At 39.0% G+C, this 19,160-nt stretch overlaps 1 protein-coding gene and 1 long non-coding RNA gene across 2 annotated transcripts in view; one reads left to right on the top strand and one right to left on the bottom strand.

Annotated features, from left to right (window-relative positions):
* ZNF277 (zinc finger protein 277) overlaps positions 1-19,160 on the top strand; it is a 45,914-nt gene that overhangs the window by 25,570 nt on the left and 1,184 nt on the right. The window contains exons 5-11 of the mRNA XM_017733085.1: positions 4,927-5,018; positions 6,405-6,515; positions 8,360-8,492; positions 14,989-15,056; positions 16,236-16,332; positions 16,846-16,888; positions 19,059-19,160. Coding sequence (XP_017588574.1) covers positions 4,927-5,018; positions 6,405-6,515; positions 8,360-8,492; positions 14,989-15,056; positions 16,236-16,332; positions 16,846-16,888; positions 19,059-19,160 — 646 coding nt within the window. The remainder of the gene's footprint in view (positions 1-4,926; positions 5,019-6,404; positions 6,516-8,359; positions 8,493-14,988; positions 15,057-16,235; positions 16,333-16,845; positions 16,889-19,058) is intronic.
* Positions 10,219-14,982, bottom strand: LOC108446463. Its single transcript, XR_001861642.1, has 2 exons — positions 14,696-14,982; positions 10,219-13,191 (listed from the first exon to the last, which is right to left on the bottom strand). It is a non-coding gene; the product is annotated as an uncharacterized LOC108446463 (long non-coding RNA).

Raw genomic sequence — 19,160 nt, 5'->3', positions numbered from 1 at the left:
CGACCTGTTTTTTTCTGTTTTCTTGTTTGAAATCACGTCTGGACTCTGGTTTTGCTGTTGGGCTAATTTAGAAATCAATGTTACATGGTACATAGCAGCCTTGTTGACAATCTCCTCATGTTAGGAGAATTTAGCCCAAAGCAAGTGCTGGTTTTGTTTACAGAGTAATTAAATTAGAGAAGAAAGAGATATGCATTCTTACCATGGTGTGAAATAGTTTGCAATTATCACTGTTTCCAATATCAGAATTGTATCCTCAGTTTTTACAGAAGGATTTTGTGAAATCAAGCTGCAGCTGTAGTTGGGGCTAATGGAGTCACTGCTTTAGTTACATCAATAAAGTCTGTTTATTTTTTCATTTCCTTTTGCTGCAATCTGAGCGTTGTCTTGCAAGTTAAATAGTTACTTTGCTTTGTAAAGCCTTTTACCTCCAGACAACTCCAGCAATTAAGAATGAGCTGGCAAGTGGACTCATGTGAGTTGCATAGAATAAGGACCAGAACCATACAACTTTTAGTGATATTTCTGTATCCTTTGAATCCTAACTGCTGTCTCCAACAGCAAGCCCAAACAAGGACAAATGCTGTCTTTAAAATGTGCTGCCTGAAGCATTTCATTCTGCAGTTTTGAAACTCCAGTTTAGGAACATTTCAGGCTGTATTGCAGCAGGGAGCTAGCCAAGGTGGATGTCATGCCGAGACATAATGGTGACTGTGATGTATTGAGAGAGGCCAAGGAATGAGCCTGAAGTAGGTTAGAGAGCACAGCTTGCCGAAATAGCTGACAGGCTGTGAAATACAAAACAGATACGGTCTTTTGGAAAAACACAGTCTTGACAAAGAATTCATAGTTGTGCAGCAGTACCAGGCAAGGAAGTCCTGGCAGCAAAACTAGAGGTACATGGAGGGGCAGTGTCAATATAAGCCACTTGGGTGTTTCTTTATGTAAAAAATGTAACATCCTCAAACCTATTTTTTTGAAAATACGTACTTCGTACAACAGCACTGACCTTGTCTTGCTCTCATGTATTAAATTGTTCACCTGTCATTTGACTGGTAGGTTTAGGTGAAGAGGCTTCTCTTTCTCCCAATAAGTAAAGACCCTGAAGAGGAGTCTTCACCAAGACTGCAAGCTGTACCAGCCTCCCAGGAAGAGCTGTTCATATGATCCCCAGTTTGTCACAATCTTAAACTGAGATGAGGTTCAGGAGGTTGAAGCTATACATTGGAAGGGATGGAGATGTTAGCCCAGTTTAGTGTAATGCAGCATCAGAAGTGCTTACAGAGTAGATAGCAATGTCAGCATGTTAATACCTGCTTCTGAGTTCTGTAGGCCCTTCTTTGCCTATGTTGGGTATTTAATTGCTTTTCTCAAGCGCTCTGGAATCTTGCCCATCCTGTATGGGTTTATGAAGACTTGTCTTCCTAATGGTCAGAAATAGTTTTGTCTGATTCCATAATGACTGTTGGGTAGATTATGTCAGATCTGAATACATATAATGTCCAACCTTTAACCCTTTCTTGTCCTTTGCTGATTTTGGTTCTTTTTTCCTTTTGTTTTGAATGCATTTCTTTAACAGCTGTGACAAAATTAGACTCAATGTTCCAAACATTCCTCTTTGCTCATGTTTGGTCTCTTGCTGCATCAGATCTCTGTTCTTCTTTGCTGTTTATTTCTAATGTATTTGGGGGTAGGGGAAGGTCAGTTTTCACTATTTCATTTTATGATATTAGCCTGTCTCCATCTTCTTTTGCTTGTCTTAGTTCAAACAAACTTCACCTTTCACCTGCTTCAGCTTGGCAGCCTGTGGTATGTGTCTAATGCAATTTCAGCCCTCTTTCTTTTCATACATCTTTACATAGTTAGTTTTCATCATACCATGAAACTCTTCCTCCTTTTGTTTTAATTGACTCAGCTTCCTGAATGAGCTGAGTGTCTTCTACATCAGTGTCACAGTACCCTTGAAAATCCAAGTCATCTGACCTGTCATTGATTACAGCCTTTTCAGGTGTAGGTTTTAGCCTGTATCGCTTCAGTAGTTGAGTCAACTCAAGAAGAGAAGCAGTAGTGATGAAAGGAAGAACCTGAAAGCAAATGGGACAGACAGCTAGAGGAACAATCCCTTATACCTGTCCCAGTTAGTCATTCCAATGTTCATTTGGAACCCAATCTCTGTGGAGTCAGCTAGAATCAAGGGTGAGGTACAGGAAAAAAAAGAAGAAAAAAAATAAAGGAAAAAACCACATTTTTTGGAAGTGTTTTGGGTATCTTTGTGTTAGTATCAAAATGAGTTAATGCTGACATCCCCAGACATTCAAGGAAGTTGGAAGCTGGTGCAAGTATTTAAGCAAATTGCTCATTTCCTGCCTCATAACTTCAGTTTCTGCTTGACTTTCATTACCAGAATGTCTCTGCTCAGAAAAATCTGTTTTATGTAAGTTATTGTAATTGCTGTTCTCCCTTCAGAGTCCCAGCAGTGAAATATAGGGTTGGAAATGTCTGTAAGGAAGAGCAGCCTTGTTGCTTTTGCTGTATTTGATGTGAACTGGAGCTTTTAATTCCTCACCTGTCCAAGTATCAGATACGCTTTCTGGTTTGGAAAGTTCCCTCTAGCAATGAAAGATGCCAGTATTTCAAAAAAAGGAGGGTCTACCTTGGAAAATATTTTTTCAACTCTGTTGAGTAAATTGGTAAAGCAACAATGCTGGATTAGTCAAAGCTTCCCAGCTGCCAAGCATGCCAGTGTAGGGGGAAATGGGAAGGGTGAGAGAGTGAAGTAGCAGTAGCATCGTCTGTATGGAGAATACAGTATGCTTCTCCTTCCTCCTCAGACATAACTGAGAGCAGCTGCTAACAAGGGCCTCAGTAAGGAATCTGGAGTTAGGCAGCCAAATACCACAGAAAACTTTTTTTCCTCCTAGTAAATGAAAATCAAGAAGCTACACTGGAATATCATTGATGAGGGTGGGGGTGTTTAAACCCTTTCTATCCAAACGGGACATGATCACTTTTGATTTCCATTTAGATTGTTTCCAGTGTTTTTTACAAAGTATATAAACTATGTTTATAATGGTTTCAAATCCAAGGTTAGCCAAACAGCGTCAAACATGCTGCTGAGTGGAGAGAGGGGGCAGCTCCACGCATCAGGGAAAGCCCCAGTTTCTACTGACGTGGTATGGGACATTCACTGCCTGCATGGAGCAGTCTTACTTAATTGCATCTCTGCTGAAGGGCTGTGACAAGGTGTGCTCCATTCACCTCTTTCCAGAGTCAGCCCTGAAAAATAGGAATTTACATTTCTGTGAGCTGATGTTTTGCATAATGCAGCAGGACATGAGCAGATACAGCCTAAAATGTGAGTAGGCGCTGCTGAGCATGATTCCAACATTAAATGTACACCTTGTAGTACAAAAACAAACAGAAAAGCCCCAGCATATGTATTTTCAAGGTAACAGACTCTTAGCTGATGTGCAACAGCTACAGTTCCCAAGTGATGTGGTTGAATCTGGGCCCTGGAAGGAGCTGTGGCACAGTGTGCCCATGTCTCTCGGCATCCACGGACCCCAGGCCAAGTGCACTTCAGGTGCAGCACTCTCCTGCACTCTTGACAGGCCTCTTATCACCCTACTGCCCTTCACTGGGTGCAGCATGCTGCTTTTGTGGAAGAGAAGCAGACAGCACATTTACGTGCCCAGTGTCACCTCGTGCCACCTCTCAGTGGGCAGTGGGATGTGGTGTAGTACATCCACACCAGCCTGTCTGCACTGCAGGATGCATTGGGGCCTTTCATGACAGTAGCTCAAGCCTTCCTCTCATTTCTTCGGGGGTTCAGGGGGTGTGTCTTTCCTTTCTTTTCTCTTTTCATTTCTCTTTTTCCTTCTCTGGAGTTTATCCAAGAGGCATAGCTGAGTGTAATTCAGATGTACCCTATGAACAAATTTGTGCTTTAATCCACATAAAAGAGTTACTAAAGAGGCAGGTGGGAAAAACAAAGTTTCACTGCAGGTTCTGAAGAGATAAAGAGATTGAGAAAATGCCCTAAGAAATTCAGTCATGATCCCCAATGTCAGAAAGCAGTCAGTAGCCCCTCTGCGCTGCACAGAAATGAAATATCCTTTCCCAGTTATCAGTACTTAAAACACAAGTACAGAGTAGTATGTTGCTAGGCTGAAAATATGCTAAGTTTTAATCCAGACATTGATTCTCTCATGTCCCAGATGATTATGGCCTTTCCATCTGAAGTGCATAGTAACTCCACAGTATAACTACGCTGCTGCTGTTACAGCAACAGAGACAAATCACCTGCTGCTTGATTTTGTCGTTGTTAGGAAAGTGCACCAAGTGTTGTAAAGTGTCTGACCTAGCCTGTTGCCCTACTTTAAACAGAACCAGGGTTAAGGGAATGACCTTCTCCTTTTCCCTGGGTTCGTATGTGCCACAGCTTCTTACAGAAACTGCCAGGGCTGTGTCTTGTATTAGAAAAAAGCCCTCTAGGTTGCCTGCAATTAGCCATTGAGTTTGTCATTCCACTGGGTGTTAGGTGGTTACCCATAAACCTGCTCACTGTTACCAGAGGTAAGCCTGAATCACAGGTAGAACCAATAAACTGAGAGGTTTTATACAGAATTATTTAAATAGTTGTACAAGATCTCGCTGTGGATTGTATTTATTTCCATGCACCATGTATATAAAGTTAAGAGAATTTTACTGGAACTTAACTGGGATGCATACTGCATTTGGAAAAACTTGGAATTTTTTTGAGAACCCACATTCAAAAGTTTGGTCCCCACAAACCCACATCTGGTTTGTGTCAGCAGAACATTTGGATTCTGTATGTTCATTGTTACCAGTAGGGATAAATACGTATAATAAGCTTATGTGATGGAATGGTTTTGTCTGAATGACTATATCTGTTTCTTTTCACAGAGAGAAATTCTAGAACAGCAACAACAAGAGAGATATGACACAAGTTTTCATAGTGTATGTATGTTCTGTGATCAAGAATTCACAGGAAACAGGTTTGTTTGTTGCCCTGTTTGCTTTTGTTCTATTTTTTTGATATCTGCTCAGCATCTTTTTTTATGTTTTCAGTGTCATTGAACCAGTCAATCCATAATGGTAGGACTCAGAAGGTAGAATTAACTCTAAAATATAGTTTAAGTATTTCTTTCAACTGAAGTGCCATTTTAAATAGATCCTGTCCTACTTCTCAAACCTTTTTATTTATTCCAGTGCAATTATTTCTACTACACAGTACATTGGATTTGGGAATGAAGCATTTTAAAGATAAACTTTTTTTTGGTAGCTGTTTCAGCAACAAGGAGAGCTGTGTAAGCCAGTGTGATGGTTAAAAAATATTTTTATCCAGTTGTACATTTTCCTATTTAAAGCTCACCTAACTAGTGTGAATTTGAATATCAAGTGAAAAAGAGGAGAAGAAAATTAGAGTGAGACCAGAGTGCTTTACAGCATCAGTCAAGTGCAAGCAAGAATTGCATTGAAGTGCATGCTCCAAAGAAACTTTGTTTATTCAGAGTAAATCAGTTTCAGTGGGAGAGGCTAAGTCTGTTTGTGTGGGTAGTTCTGGTAATCTGGAAGGGTAGAAGAACCTGGGGTCATATTCCTGCAGGTCATCCCAATGTTCTATGAGTGTCCCTCTCTACTGTCTGGTGCAGTGAAGCTCAGATCGTTCAGCCCCCAGGAACTTCATCCTCTGCTTCCTCTTGGGTCTGACAGGCAGAGTGCACGTTTGAAATTCATGCCTGGACTATGGTAAAAGCAAGTGCCAACATTCGGATGTTTCTTTAGTCCCCAAAAGCAGAAGCTGAGGCATATAGAGATGTTGGGCACCTAAGGAATTAACCAGTACATCTCTGTTAGAGGAATATCTTATTTGAACATCCACTATGTTTATTTGTGTACACTTTTGAGTGCCTTTCATGTTGCTAGTGCTGTGTGAAGCAGTATTGATGTAAAAGCACATTGCATCCAAGAATTTCTGCTCTGCTAACCAGCATAGAGAAGTCTGACAAATGGCTTTTTAGAATGTTTCTCAAGAGGCTTGTTTGAAATGTGATTTACTTATACAGGGTAATGAATGAGCTTTGCTAACAGTAAGGGTCAAAATAAACTATACTGTAATTTTCATTTAAAGGATTATATATCATGCGCGTGGATTGAGCAGTTGAAATGTTGCTGAACATTCAGCAGAGCTGAAAATGAAAAACTTCTTGTTTCAATAAAATTGCATTTTTTTTCCTAGCAGTGGCAGCAAGACTATTACTGTTTATTTAATGTTGGCTTTTGTGCAATTTTAGAGCCATTGGTGTATTTTAAATCACTAATTGAATAATCCTCATGTGTATCCAAAAACGTATAACATTCTATTTGAATGTCTTTTGTAGATCTGTCCTTCTCAATCATATGGCAAGAGAGCATGCCTTTAACATTGGACTGCCAGATAACATTGTGAACTGCTATGAGTTTTTGGCTGTATTACAGGGGAAGCTTGACAGGTAAGTAGAGTTTTGTTGGTTTGTTTTCAATAAATTTGGGTCATATTTCTTTTAACTTGGAAATAGTTGGTAAAAATGAATTCCACATTTGTGGCTAGTTACAAAGAAGCAAAGAGAGCATGTAAGTTTATTGTGAGTCCTCTTAGAAGTCTTTTTGTTGACTTACTGAAAGCTAATTCATAACAGTTCATAGTATGAAGTCAAGTGCAGTGTTTCAGTTATGCATTGCACAGTTTCCCTCGACATCAGTAATAGCACATGCCTTTTTCTCACAACTGTTAGCATTAATGTTCTTTCTCATCGTAACAAACTTTTTGCTAAACATCTCTTTAATCACTGGATACAGAGTCCTTGTGCCAGTCTTCATTTACCTCCATATACCATTACTATGGGATGTTTGGTCTCTCCCTTTTGTACTGCTTACAGAGTAAGCCCAGAGCAGAAGGGGATAGATACGTGTTAACTTTTTCCAGAAATGAAGACATATTAAGAAAGCCTTTTCTTTTATCACTAGTGTTGCCTAATGCACTGAATTACCATGCTTACTGATAATTTGCAGCTCTGCTGTTTATCAGTAGGACCTGAGGCTCTCAGTTAGAGGGAGTTTTCTCAAAGTTGACCCTCTCTGTAGTTAATGCACATGCTGAAATTATGTCCAGAGTAGTGAAAGGCCATCTCCCTACTGCTAAGAATAGGCTTATTAGCTATGCTAGTAGAATAGTACTTGAAAATAAATTACTAGAGGAGAAAAATCTTGTTTCAGGCAAATAAGACTACATTATGTATGCTGCCAGAAAGCCTTTCATGCTCTTCCTGGGAATGCCTTTCTCAAGTAGAGCAAACACTTTGCTGTTGGCAGGTGGAGCAAAGCAGATAGTAAAATTCATAGATGTATTCTGCCATCAGACCTATCATTCACCAGCAATGCAATATTGATTTGAAGTCTGCAAGCATAGGGAGAACTCAAAACTTCTTAAATGTCTTGGAAGGCAAAATGATACTGAGAATCCTGAATTCCTGCTCCACACAAAAGAGCTGAGGGGAATCTGGAACCAAAACAGTTCTGTGATGCTGATCTAAGGCAGTGCATAAACTTCTGTTTTGTTTGAATTGCTCTGGAAGACATACTGTGGTAAAATTCTCATTTTTTAATGAATGTTTTCACCTTCTTGAGTAATGTATATATACACCTATATAATACTTCATGTCTATGTATATATATGCATGTAAATATGTGTATGTATGTCTATCTATGAATTACATAGAACTCTGTGTGTGTGTGTATGTGGATATGAATTTACTTACTGAATTTTATTTTTTGGGATTTCAAAACCCATTGACCACCCTGGCAAACTTTCGTTTACCCTCCCTGTTGAGGTAGAACTATAAAAACTTTCTGTTTAGCTAATTTAAATTGTTTCAAAAGGTAAGTAGTATGTTCAGTAAGTAGTATGTTCTTTCACTCTGAATTACAAAGAAGCCATTACAGATGGATTGGATCTCAGTGTAAGTCCATGCTGAGTTATAGAGCTCACACACGGAGCAGTCAGAAGCCTTTCTGTGCCAATTTTGGATAATCAGACTTTTATCCCACTTTGCATATGGGAAAAAACTTTTTTGTTAACTATATTTTTCATTTTCTGTCGTTATTTCTATGTTTGATTGACTCTACTCTGATCTAAGATTATCTTGTAATTTTTTCTTTCAAATAAGCCTTCTGTTACTTCTAGTTTGCTCTGACATGCTTAGGTTAATCTTACTATATATAACTCTATCTTATTTAAGTTTATTATTTTGTATTATTTTCATTTTAACATGTTGACCTGTTTACCTTTTTATCTTAGCTTACAGTGTTTATACTGTGAAAAAGTCTTCAGAGACAAAAACACACTTAAAGATCACATGAGAAAGAAGCAGCATCGCAGAATCAATGCCAAAAACAAAGAATATGATAAATTTTATATCATTAATTACTTGGTAAGTAGTTCTATGAATAAATAGCAAATTGACTAAAGAGATACAGACATTATCTAGCTAAAAGTGAATAAATCCAAACCAGCAATTAGTATAAAGGTCAAAAATCATTTGAAGGATTCTTAAGAAGTATGCTCATTTATGGCATGATACTCTGGATGATTGTCAAACTAAGCACTAGTAAACATTTTTTGTTGAGATTTGATTTTGAGAGATGCAAGAATGTAGCTTGAAGAGACACTAATCATCATGTCATTAGTGCTCACTCTCTGCTTTAATAACAGAAGGGAAAGTGAGATAGAGCAATGAAGTAAATGGAGGTCTAACTTCAAGCAGTTGGCTTTGAGCTCGTTTTCTACAAACCTTAAGCTGGAAGTGCTCTTCAGAGTATAAATTAAATGCAAAGAAGAGGAAAATGAAAGATAGATGAAAGAAAAAAGTTAGTTTTTAGCCTCCAGGTAGGTGTATGTTGCTAAATATTTTTTTTGTCTCAGACCTTTGAGAGTGTGTGCATGTGTATGTAACAGATTTTCACTTGCTGCCTTCAACATATGAATATAGGAGCTGCTTCAAAAGCTGCTATGTTCTGTCCCAGAAATAACTATAGTTCACCTGAAGTAGTCTTTGTGCCTTCTACATGTGCTAATATCCAGGTTATAAATAGGCATTCTCTTCATGGGTGTTACTTTAAAACTGAGAACAAAAATTTGTATGTTTAATGCTCTGCCAAGTCCCTTCTGCCCAAGATAGAACTAGTTTCCTTGGTGATATCTTATATTTTTCTTCCAAAGATCTATGACCTGAGACCTGTGGGTTTTTTTCTCAATATTCAAGTATCACAACTTTGAAAACTGACCTGTATTTGCTGTACAGTGAGGAAAAAGTTGTGACGTCCTGTAGGGTAGATATTTCTAGATCTTCAACAGAAGTGAGCATTTACTTCTCCTTTGGAAGTTAACAGATTTTAATTTAATGTAATTGTTTTAAGTGATTTTAATAGTTTCTTTCTTCTCTGCTTGTCCTGCACGTAATACTATATTTTCAGAACTTGGCATCTTTTTAAAATTACCTTTTGTCTCTAATTTGCATTCATTTGCACATTGAGGCGTGGTCTGAGTAATGCTGCTTATGTGGCCACAGAACATGCAAACTGTTTTACAGTCAAGGCCTTGGTTCCCCTTTTCCTGGAGCTGGGATTCTGGGCAGGACTTTGCAGAGTGTCTTCACGTGCCAGCCTGAACCAGCTTGGGTGTTGGTCACTGAGTAACATCACTCAGGGGTGTATTCTTTCAGGTCCTTGAAATTACAGACAATAGAAAATATAACTCAAATAAACTATGTCAAACCACAGAAATGTTTAAAATTGGGCAGTGGGCACTGCATGTGCAAGATCTGTTCAGTACATCTTCTGGGACATGCTTGAATGATCACAGTTCTTTGTCTGGCTCTACATGCTCTGCTACAGCCATGTTGTCTTTCCACACATTTTCAGTTGTCTACACTTCAGTCTCCTCAGGGGACTATTTCCACTCAGTCTTTCTGATCCTTCAGATTGTACCCACATCAGAATTTCTGACATTTTTAATTTTAAAGAAAAGATTTTTTAAAATAAAGATTGAAAACAGACTAAAAACTCTGTCTTAAACACTTATGACATAGCTCACTATTAAATGTATATTTGCACACAGGAAATTTTTAGGAATGTTCCTACATAGTGGAAAGTGTTTACTTTCCAAACAGCATTTGACAACCCTTTTTTTTTTTTTGCACAGAGACAAAAAGACTAAAAGGAAGAACCTCAGTTTGTTCACTAGGAGTTCAGTAGATTGGCCTTTACATTGTAAGGAAGAAATATTCTGTACTGCACATACATGTTCTGCAGTAGATTATGTTAAATGTGATAGGACGGGTTTTTTCAAGCGATGTCTGTATTCAGTAAATTCTAGATGTTACACAAGGTCTGTTTTCTGTAATGACTTGATATAGTGATTTTGCTTCTTCTCCCCTAACACCTCACAACTTCCCAGAAATTTTTTCTTTTTATGTGTACTATCAAGATTTACTCATTTTTATCAATGAGTGTTAGAGGTCTGTGCTTCACATTGCTCTAAATGTCCAGGGGAATTATACAGTTTCAAAGACACAGACGTGGTTTACGTTACATATCTGAAATGACAGATGTAGTGTTTCGAAATTTGCTATTGAATTCACCTTAACCTAAAGCTGTAGGCATACAGTTTATCTGGTTTTTTAATGTTTTCACAGAAGTTTGAATCTTGATCTTTCTATATGCCAGTTTGATCAAGTTTTTTTTTTTAATCAGAAAAAGATTATAAAACTAAGTAGTGATAAAAATCAGTACTGTCACAGTGTTATCCACTTTACCTTTAGGATGTGCATGATAAAGCTTTTCCTTCAGCAACTGGATCTTAAGCTATTTAAATGAATAGTTCCTTTCTACAGCCATCTTAGAGACATTATTGTTCTTCTTTTATAATTTTCCATTACATGTTATCTTCACCAAGCAGTGCATAAAATAGTCTTGTTAAGCTGCAACTGGCAGTTTCCTTTATTTTGTGGCTTTTGTACTGAGAAGTTTTAAGGGCTTGTTGTTCAGATGGCCTGAGAATGCTGAATTGCCTCATGGTCTTTTGGCCAGTTCTTGTCTTTTTAAGCTGATGGCGCAGCTCCCATTGATTTCATTTAGAGCAGTAGGCTTGCCTGCCTTCTTCCTTTCCCTCCATTCTGCTTTCGACTTCACTTGTGTTTGTAGTGCAGTTGGGAGAATCTGTTTTCATAACATAAAGTTGCTTTTCTGTCTGTGTGTTGGCAATTTCCTACCCTAACTTTTCAATTTGGCATAGTGATGAGTAGTGTAAATGCATATTCCTGTGTAAATATTTTGATATTCTGTGATTTTCTGTGACTTCTGTCATGATCTATCTCCATATCATTTATTTTTCTACCTCCATATCAATGACATGTTCTGTTGCTCACAGGTAATTTCTTTCATAAGCAAGTATCAAAATCTTGTTATTAAGTAGTTATGTTGAATTACAGAGAGAGTTTTGCAATTAATCAACTAACTTGAAGGGCAGTGTGGTCACTTCCCCAGTGGATTTGGAGGTCTTTTGTCTCTGTTGTGTAAGTATGGAAGATCATGCCAATCCTACTCAGAAAGGCTTGAAGTGTTAACTCAGAGAGACAAACTGGTACTAGAGTGTGAAGAACTGAGCAACAATGTATCCATGATATATAGATGTACATTACCTTATTTTTCTTTTCTTCAAAAAAAACCTTCCAACTTAATTTTCTTGTTTCTCTGCCTGTATTATCCTGTGGCCCCATGACTCACCTTGCACAAAGAGCCAAGTAAAAATGGAGAGGGAAGAACTTTGTAGTCTGTGGTGCTTGCTGGAGGCCATAAAAGAATAGAAGGCAGTATTAAAACTCTCTTATTCCCAGAGGAACTGAGGCAAACCCAGACTGGCAAGGCCTTCCCTTCTGTATTCACTGATTGTTACCAGCAGCACTTTTAGGTATAGAGTATCCTTTGTAGGAAGCACAGATGTCTGTTCTACAATTGATTAATGGCATATGTCTACAGTATGTAACATCACTGTAATTAATGCACTTATAACTAAGCTAGGCAGCTGAAAAATGGTGCCTACTACTTACTAGAAAACTTGTTTTATAAAGCCTTTATTTTCCTCAAAGATAAAAAGATGCTTTCTCCTTATTTCCAAGCTCTAGATCATCACTATTATTCGTTGGGGGACAGGGGAAGAGTATTTTGTTATGGAGTCACTACTTATATTTAGCCTCTTTTGATTTACACGGTGTGTATTTTGTAAAATAGTAAAGGGAAACCCTTCTTCAGCTGGTGACAGTTCAAGACTTAGTAAAATCCCCCAAGTGGATTTCCATTCCAGTTTCCATTGACAAGTGGGGGAATGCTTCATATTGAAATTCATCCAATGTTGGGGTAAGGCCATCTCTTCTTCCTGATAGGCCATCTTGAGTTCTGCAGCAATATAAAACAGATAAGATAACTCAGATGATCACAGCAAGACAGGTGAGAAGAAGGGTGACAGAAAATTTGCAGGGGAAATCAACATATGTTTGGAGTTTCTGAGTTCCGCAGGCCTGGAACTCCATTTGCATGTAGTTCAGGAACTGCTCTTTAGGGAACACTGCTTGAGATACCAGCTGCTGTTTCTAGTTTCTCCCATCTCAGCACTTCTTTTCAAGTGGGGGTGTGTTGCATCAGTGAGGCACACAGACTTTCTGCCTGCTCTCAAGTTGAGAAGGTAAATTGCCAGTGAGGCGTTTCATCTCTGTGCCTTTAGACTACATTTTGGAAGAGGAAATTATCAAACCGCACACATTTGCATGCTCTCCTCACTTTTCTATAGAATCATCCTCTCTGTGAGGTACACAGTAAGTATTTAAAAGAAAAAGTTGTTTTTTCTAGAATATGTAGCAAGGCCTTCAGGGTTTTTTTAATTATGCATTTTCTAGTGTTTGAACTATTAACAATGTCAAGTCTCATTTTTTCTCTGGTTTTGTTAAGAATTTCTTGGGAATCTCTAGAGATCACTCCTGGGAGCTCTTGCATCTTGGATGAAAAAGCAAAGAAAGTTGAATACTTAACAAAGGCACCGTTGGTCCCAGATGCCCATCAAGCTGGAGAACTGAAAAACTGTTAAAAAAAGGAAAATTAAAAAAAAAACGGAAAGATTTTTAAGAATGTTTCAAAGAGCTCTTTTCCACCCAATTGCTCAGATTCAGTCTCTTGGCACTTTCATCACAGTGTTCCTAGTTATCCATTCACCATGCAATTTTCCAGTGATACAAGACCTGGTTAGCTTTTCGCTTTTTCCTTTTTTTTTCTCCTCTGAATATAAATAGATGAGGGAAACAGAGACCTCTTACAAGATCCCTCTCTGCCTTCTTCACAAAAAAACCGTAAAGAAGCAGCAGCAATAACAAAGCTCATGCATGTTTTTTCCCTTTCACCTTTAATTAAAAGGTGAAGCTTAATATTGGCTGCTGTTTTGAACATATGCTGATATACTTTGAGCTGGTAAAGGGAAAAAATAGTGAGCATTGGTCTTCATTTTGTAGTGGTTGTGAGCCACTATCTGCTCATTAAGGTGTTAGCATTAGTAGACATTGGAAACTGGTGTGCAGCTGGGAGAACATGTGGTGAGAGGTGTTAATGGCTTCATGTTTTCTCACAGTAATGGTGACATTAATCAGTCTCCCCTCTCACTCAGAGAGCTTACACACTAGCATGTAGTATCACTGAATTAATTACAGAATTTTCATTCTGTAATATATGATGACATTATGTTTATAGCTGTCTAGAGACAATTGTTCATCATTTTCATGAGAGACACTAGCAACTTCAAAAATTCTCATTAAATTGTTAAATGATGGATATCTTTTTCTTCTTTTTCCAAACAACCATAAAGGCAATAATCATACTTGTTACTAAGGATGTTATTAAATATATTTATTAGTAGGAATATTTTAATAAAATCAATTAAAGGATTATCCTTTTATTATCTGCCTCTTTTTTTTAATAGGGACAAGATTGTTAACTATAATCTTTGTGAATCCTCCACAGCCATCAAAATTATGGGTTCAAAAATACTGTTCTGATTACTGGTTAGTTTTCTTGGGTTTATTTTTAAAGACAAGAAGAATCCAAGGAAAGAAAAACACTAGCTAAAGATCACTGCTGGTATTTGAGTAGAGCCCTTCAGCTTTTCATTGCCTGTTATTTGTATCTCAGTCATGCTGAGAGTGCCTGCCATTGTGCTGAACGCTGCACAAATGTATTGTGATATACTTCGTGCTGAAGGTCTTTAAGGTATAAATAAACAACACAAAAAGTAAAAGGAAGAACAGAACACCATGAATAGATGTGCTTACGTTCATGTATGAGAAGAGGAGGGAAGACAAACTGGAGTCCAGCTCAGAGGGCTGTGCCCTGGCTCACACTGCCTTTCTGGAGCACTACATAAGTTTACACCGTGTTCTCATTGGCACAACCTTGGACAAGGTACAGGCACTGACTGGTGTAGCTGAAGCCCCAGGTGTGACAGCTGCATTAAGCAGCACGTGCTGCATGAAAAGCAAGGTAGGCAGATTGGATTGAGCAAGTGTGAGGGCAAAATTGACAGTGATAACACACCCACCTCAGGAATACCTTGCAAGTGTTGCAACACTGGTTTTCTTGAGAACTCTGTGCCAAATCATCTTTCTCTCAGCTGTAGTGTGGGGAATGCCCTGTTAAAAGATAAAAATAATTCTTATTTTAAAAATTCTTAGTATAGCAGTGTTGTATGACTACGTTTTATTCACAGCAAAACTGAAGTGATCCAAAGTAAGATACTGATTGTGACTTCTGAGATGTTCGTTCAGTTGAGTGACAATGTGTGATGAGAATTGGGAAATGTTTTTTTATTTTCATTTCTTTTTTTCCCCCCAGGAATTTGGAAAGTCGTGGGAGGAAGTGCAGTCAGAGGACGACCGGGAATTACTAGATAACCTGGAAGAGTAAGAGTTACTTATGTGCCCATTACACAGACTTGCAGGACCATTATTTTTAAAGTAGTTTCAGGGAAAATGCTGTGCACGTTTAGCACACAGTTTAAATTCATTTAAGCCAATAAAATCAACTCCAAATTGTCCTCATTAAAAACACTTCTCAGCAATGAGAGTTGTAAACTTCATACTTCAACCACAAGCCTGTTGTTTCCCTAGAGCTCAAACAAGAGCGTTCTGGGTTTGTAAAGATGTAGACAAAATGCATTATTTTTTACTTCTGTACCAGAAAACATTGAATCGCTTTTGCTCAAATTTAAAAATCAAAAGTAAGCATCAAAAATGTCAGTATGAGGAAGAAATTGTATGAAAAAATTTCATAAAAAGCTAGTAACTAGAGATTAAAGAAGGCTTTGAAAGGAAGCTTCTCAGCAGTGCTGATTGAGGGCAACATCCACCTCCTCTGCATACTTCTGTGGTCCAGGCCCTCAGATCACTGCAGAGGTGGTTTCCTTGGCCATACAAAATGGAATAAGCAGGAAGTAATTTATGGGTATCAGGGTCCCTGATCTTCCTGGTTCTCTCTGTGACTTGAGGTTAATTTTACATGGCTCTACCTGGTTGCAGTAATAGTTCTATCTCTCAGCAGTACTAGGGTTTAAACGGATGTTTAGGTAAAGTGTTCTCTGTGTACATGTCTAAATGCAGCATAAGTGAGTAATTAATATTTCATAAGTAAATAACACTTAGAGTTAGCTCTGCCCGATGAGCATGACTTTGGCTGGTGTACTGAAAGATTAGAAAGGTATAAAAGAATTTTAAAAGACCTCCGAAAAATAAACACTGAAAGCAATATTTGATGACTTACCAAACTGGATAGAAATTGAAGTTAATATTCTGTTTGTTAGTGCAGACAGTTTCAAGTAGGATTTAATGCCTGTCTGCTCAGGAATTATCCAACATTAACATTAACTGCTCAGTTGTTTTCAAATTTGTAATTTGTTTAGACTCTACACCAGATTGTAATCATGTATCCAGCTATAAATCCACTCTCTTTTCCACCCCTTTAAAGTATTCTGTTTCTCTGGATTTATTTCTAGTGTTGTGAAAGCATAATTTAAATTGCCCTTTCTCAAAATGTCTCTTCTCTTTTCCACAACTAAATGAATCTTTTTGACTTTTATTCATAAGAGACTGGTCTGACTGGGAAGAGCATCCTGTGTGTGCAGTTTGCCTATTTTGTGAAGAACAAGCAGACACCACAGAAAAACTGTATCTTCACATGCAGGTAAGACTTCTTTTAAGTAACTGTTTTTTCATCACTTTGGAATTAAAAATTATGTTTGTAACATCTTTATTAAGGTCAAATCAGCTGCTGCATTAGAATGCCCTCTTCAGCACAGAACCAAAGTACTGCATGCACCTCCAGTATTTGTTACTAAAACATGCAGAGAAGTCAAGCTTTACATTAAGAGTATGACTGGCTATTACTTGTGAGTGTAGAGACTGCTGCAGACAGTAAAGAAATAGCATCTTTGATATCATAGTGGTTTCGTGATGTAATATATTTTATCGTTAGCATCTGTGTTTCAGTTTTAATGAACTATTTAACAGTATGAAACACGAATATGGAAGTTTCTGATGAACCAAAACTTCTGGGGTTTGTTTCATGTATTCATGTTTGTGTGTCTATATGCATATGTCTGTGTCAGCCCATGAAAAGCTGAGCTGTTTTTAACTTGGAATAGTAGAAGTAGTGGAAATAAGATATTTTTTTCTTCCCTTTTTTTTTTTCCTCCAGAAATCACATGGATTTCACTTTCCTAAAATAAAGTCAGAGCATGGTGAGTAAGAGGTGCTGTAATTGTCAGCATTTGCCACTAGTGTGGAGAAAACCACATCATAAGAATAGTGGAAAACAAGTTTATTGGTTTTATTTTTGTAGAGACATTTAACTTTTCCATTATGGAAACTGTTTCTGCCAGCTTACAAAAGCAAGCCAAGAACACTTTATTTTTGTGGAACTGTTGTTACTGCCAAGGATGTGTGCTATTTTCTTTAGACCCACTGGATTCTTTTGCAGAGTAGCTTCTACAAATACCTGCTCTATGAGTTCCAGGTCTGGCTGCTGGAGACTTGGAAGCATTATTATTTTTTTATTATTGTTGCTGTTGTTGTTGTTTTATTATTATTATTATTGTTGTTATTATTATGCCGGCTAAGACTTGCTTACAAGTTAGAAGCTTTGTTTGGCCAATGTTTGCTTTCTGCTGTAGAATAGAGTCATTTAGGTTGGGGAAGACCTTTAAGATCATTGAGGCCAACCATTAACCCAGCACTGCCAAGTCCACCACTAAACCATGTGCCTGAGTGCCACATCTACACATCTTTTGACTACCTCGAGGCATGGTGACATAACCGCTTCCCTGAGCAGCCTGTGCCAAGGCTTGACAAGCCTTTCAGTGAAGAGATTTTTCTTAATACCCAACTTAAACCTCCCCCTATCACTTGTTACCTGGAAGAAGAGACTGACCCCTGCCTGGCCACACCCTCCTTTCAGTAGCTGTAGAGAGCAATTAAGTCGCTCTTGAGCCCCCTTTTCTCCAGGCTAAACAGGGGGGCAATCCCTGCCCTGGTCCTGCTGGCCACGCTATGGCTGATACAGGCCAGGATGCCATTGGCCTTCTTGGCCATCTGGGCACAGCTGGCTCATGTTCAGCTGCTGTCACCCAGCACCCCCAGGTCCTCTTCTACCGTGCAGCTTCCCCCAGCCTGTAACACTGCATGGGGTTGTGTGACCCAACTGCAGGACCCAGCACTTGTCAAACATAACACACTGGCATCCTGACCCAGGCTCATCTCTAATGGGCCTGGTTTTATCCCTTACCCCCTTCAAGTCTAGTTTAAAGCTGTCTCCATGAGACCTGCTAACTCCTGTGCAAGAATCCTTTTCTCCCTCTGAGACAGGTGTACCCCATCTGTCACCAGCAGGCCTGGGATCATGTTGACACATGATCTGAAAACCCCAAATTCTTCCAGTGACACCAGGCTTGGAACCAGGTATTGATCTGCTGGCTCTTCCTGTTTCTTCCCTCATTATTCCTTGCAACTGGAAGGACAGAGGAAAATACTACTTGTGCTCCTGATCCCTTAACCAGTCATCCCAAGGCCCGGCAGTCTCTCTTGATTGCCCTTGGACTTCTTGTTGCAACTTCATCACTGCCCACCTGAAAAAGCACGAACAGATAATTACCCATGAGGGTAGGAAGGTTTCTTGTCACACATTTAACCCAGGCCCCAAGGAAGCAGCAGACTTCCCCTAGAAGTGAGTCTGGTTGGCATTTTGGGTCTTCCATTCCCTCCAGCAGGGAGTCTTCTGTGGCAATGACCTGTCTTTTTTCCCTTTATGGGAGCAGTTTTTTGTAGGGCATAGGATGACTTAACCCCAGTGACACCTCCATGCTGGATGAACCATTGTCCTTGTCACTGATGGGTTCCATTTGCAGGGGCTCGCACCTGTTGCACCTGGGGAGGTGGGGCAGTCACAGAGGAGACAGGCCTGCCGCTCAGGGCAGGGACTTGTCACCACTTGTCACCCTGTCCCTTAAGTCACTGTGCTCAGGCAGGCAGAGGGAGGACAGGGAATCCTTGGAACCATGCATCCTGTCTACCTGCTGGGCCTGTCCTGGGGAAGCCAGGGTACAATGCCAATAGTCAATCTCTCTCTCATTTCCCAATATTCCTCAACCTACTTGCCTCCTCCTGAAGCTCTGTCACTAAGCCTAAAGACTTCAACAGAGAGGAAGCAAAATGTTTGCAGTTTTTGCACTAAACAAAGGGTTAGTTTCCCAGCAGCTAGGAATAAGCACTTATTCAGTTAACTTGCTAAGATACAGCATTCAAGCAGTGCTGGTCTTCAGTAAACTCTGATCAATCCTTATGCTTAATCCAAGAAAGCATTTTTAAATTAAGTCTTATGTTGCCCAAGTGCTTGTTCGCTACCATCTCTTCCAGGTCTGAACTTCTATCAGCAAGTAAAGCTAGTGAATTTCATCAGAAGAGAAATCCATCACTGTCGTTGTTACAACTGCCAGGAGAAGTTTGAATCCAAAGGAG

This window comes from Corvus brachyrhynchos, unplaced genomic scaffold, assembly GCF_000691975.1.
Source record: "Corvus brachyrhynchos isolate BGI_N302 unplaced genomic scaffold, ASM69197v1 scaffold32, whole genome shotgun sequence".
NCBI classification, from domain to species: domain Eukaryota; kingdom Metazoa; phylum Chordata; class Aves; order Passeriformes; family Corvidae; genus Corvus; species Corvus brachyrhynchos.
Note: the sequence above shows the minus strand (reverse complement) of the source record. Positions and strands in the feature narration are given on the sequence as shown.